General features: G+C 58.7%; 2 protein-coding genes across 2 annotated transcripts in view, besides 1 other annotated feature; one reads left to right on the top strand and one right to left on the bottom strand.

Annotated features, from left to right (window-relative positions):
- The window catches only part of Tco025E_08984 (uncharacterized protein), a gene marked incomplete at both ends in the record, with an annotated part of 357 nt that extends 131 nt beyond the window's left edge, over positions 1–226 (bottom strand). The window contains one exon of the mRNA XM_029375815.1: positions 1–226. This exon is cut by the window's left edge and continues 131 nt beyond it. Coding sequence (XP_029224066.1) covers positions 1–226 — 226 coding nt within the window.
- Positions 227–320: 94 nt separating this feature from the next.
- Positions 321–1,034, top strand: Tco025E_08983 (uncharacterized protein; the record flags this gene model as incomplete). Its single annotated transcript, XM_029375814.1, has 1 exon — positions 321–1,034. One exon carries the CDS (start codon positions 321–323, stop codon positions 1,032–1,034), a length of 714 nt encoding a protein of 237 aa, XP_029224065.1.
- Positions 1,035–1,522: 488 nt separating this feature from the next.
- Positions 1,523–1,544: a microsatellite.
- Between the last annotated feature and the right edge of the window lie 176 nt (positions 1,545–1,720).

The raw sequence follows: 1,720 nt of genomic DNA, 5'->3' as shown, positions 1-1,720 counted from the left end.
TGGCGCTCCTCGCGGTGCTCTGCGGCTGCTGCGCCCCCTCCGTCCGCGGCACGGCGACGGCGGCCAATGCGAAGGTGCCGGTGGAGGTGTCTTGTGCGGCCACCGGCAACAAGTTGCGTTGGCGCGTTGCCGGCAAGGGGGATTCCGCTGCCTGGAACACGTGCCGTAGCACACCGGGGGATTCGGAGAGCAGTGGAGTCGATGCTGACAGCAATTCCCTCTGCATCTTTGCCGGATCTGTGTACCTGGAGAAGTTCCCGAAAGCGAGCTGCCCTGCATCCACCACAGATGGGGGCACGAATAAAGTTGTTGCGTTCACGATGAACTGTACGACGGCTGAAAACAGTGCGCTGCACAATCTGTCGAAGGGCGTAAGCGACACCCTCACCATCAGTGAAACGGAGGATCCACTGGGCGCGTCAGACGTTTGTGAGTTCTCAACCTTCGGTGAACCCGCGACTGAAGTGCGGTCTGAACTCCAACCTTCAGAACAGCGGCAACCAGCAGGCCCACCACAACAACAACCGGCAAATGCAGCAGCAGCGTCATCTTCGGCGCGAACTCATGACGGAGACCGTGCGAGGAATGGGGGCTCCACTGCTACTGTTGGGGAGCAGCCAGGCAGTGCGGCGGGTTCCACCGGAAGTCAGGGACAATCGGCAGAAGATCCTCGGGAAACACCAACGCCGTCGGTTGGCAATGCTGCTTCGCCAACACAGGCAACAGTCAGGGCAGCAGATGGACCCGGAGGTACACAAACACCTTCAAATTCCCAAGGCCGATCCGACGCCCCCAACGCCGCCCCTTCCGCCGGCGGCAGTGATGCAACCACCACGACTGGTGCAAAGGCGACCGACCGCAGTCCGAGTGATGGGAAGGACGCGAAACGCAACGCGGACGGCAGTGCCACCAACAGCAACACCACTCAGAAAGCCGTGGCAAATGCTGCGGATCGCAGTGCCACCTCCAGTTCGTTTGTGCGTGCACCTCTCATGTTGCTCCTCACGGCTGCTCTTGCTTGCGCCGCTACGTAAGTGGTGAGGTGTAAAGGATACAAACTCACACACCGTGGCAGGGGCGACGCGTATTCTTTGTGTGCTCAGTTTGCTTGTCGTCCCTGTGGGTCAATCCTTCACTCTCCCTCCTGTGCTCTGAGGGATGTTTTCTTTTTTTTTTTGCTTCGCCACCCCATGCACGTTCCCACGGGCGGCGCACCCTTTTCCCCCTCCTGTTTGCTGCCGCCGCCCACACACGCGTTGACGGCCGCATTGCTGTGCGCTGCACGGAGTGCCCAAATGAGGCACGAGGCCGCTGCCACCGTGAGGTGAGTGTGCGTGTGGTTGCGTGTGCGACCGGGCAGTTGTGTTTTTTTCATTCGTGCAGGCAGTAAAATGCACACATGCATCTCTCACAGTCCTCTTGTGCTGCTGGACACGTGAAAGTGAAGGAACACCAACTGCCGAAGTGATTCTTTTTTTATATATTTTGCCTTTGGGGGTTCTGCGTGGATTATTCATTTCCATTCTTCGTCTTCTTTTCTTCTTTTGCTGCCCGGGCGATGCCCGCCGCTGCCGTGCGGGGCCGCGCTTTTCTTAAATCCCTCTTCTGCCGATGTGCCGACACGCTTCTGCGTTGCCTTCCTCTCTTTTTTTCCACTTCTCCTCCCGCACACACGCAGCAGGAAAGAGCCCAAACTCTGCCCGTTGCCACTGTGCGCTTT

This window comes from Trypanosoma conorhini (assembly GCF_003719485.1).
Source record: "Trypanosoma conorhini strain 025E chromosome Unknown Tco_14.4_contig_00937, whole genome shotgun sequence".
Lineage (NCBI taxonomy): Eukaryota > Euglenozoa > Kinetoplastea > Trypanosomatida > Trypanosomatidae > Trypanosoma > Trypanosoma conorhini.
Note: the sequence above shows the minus strand (reverse complement) of the source record. Positions and strands in the feature narration are given on the sequence as shown.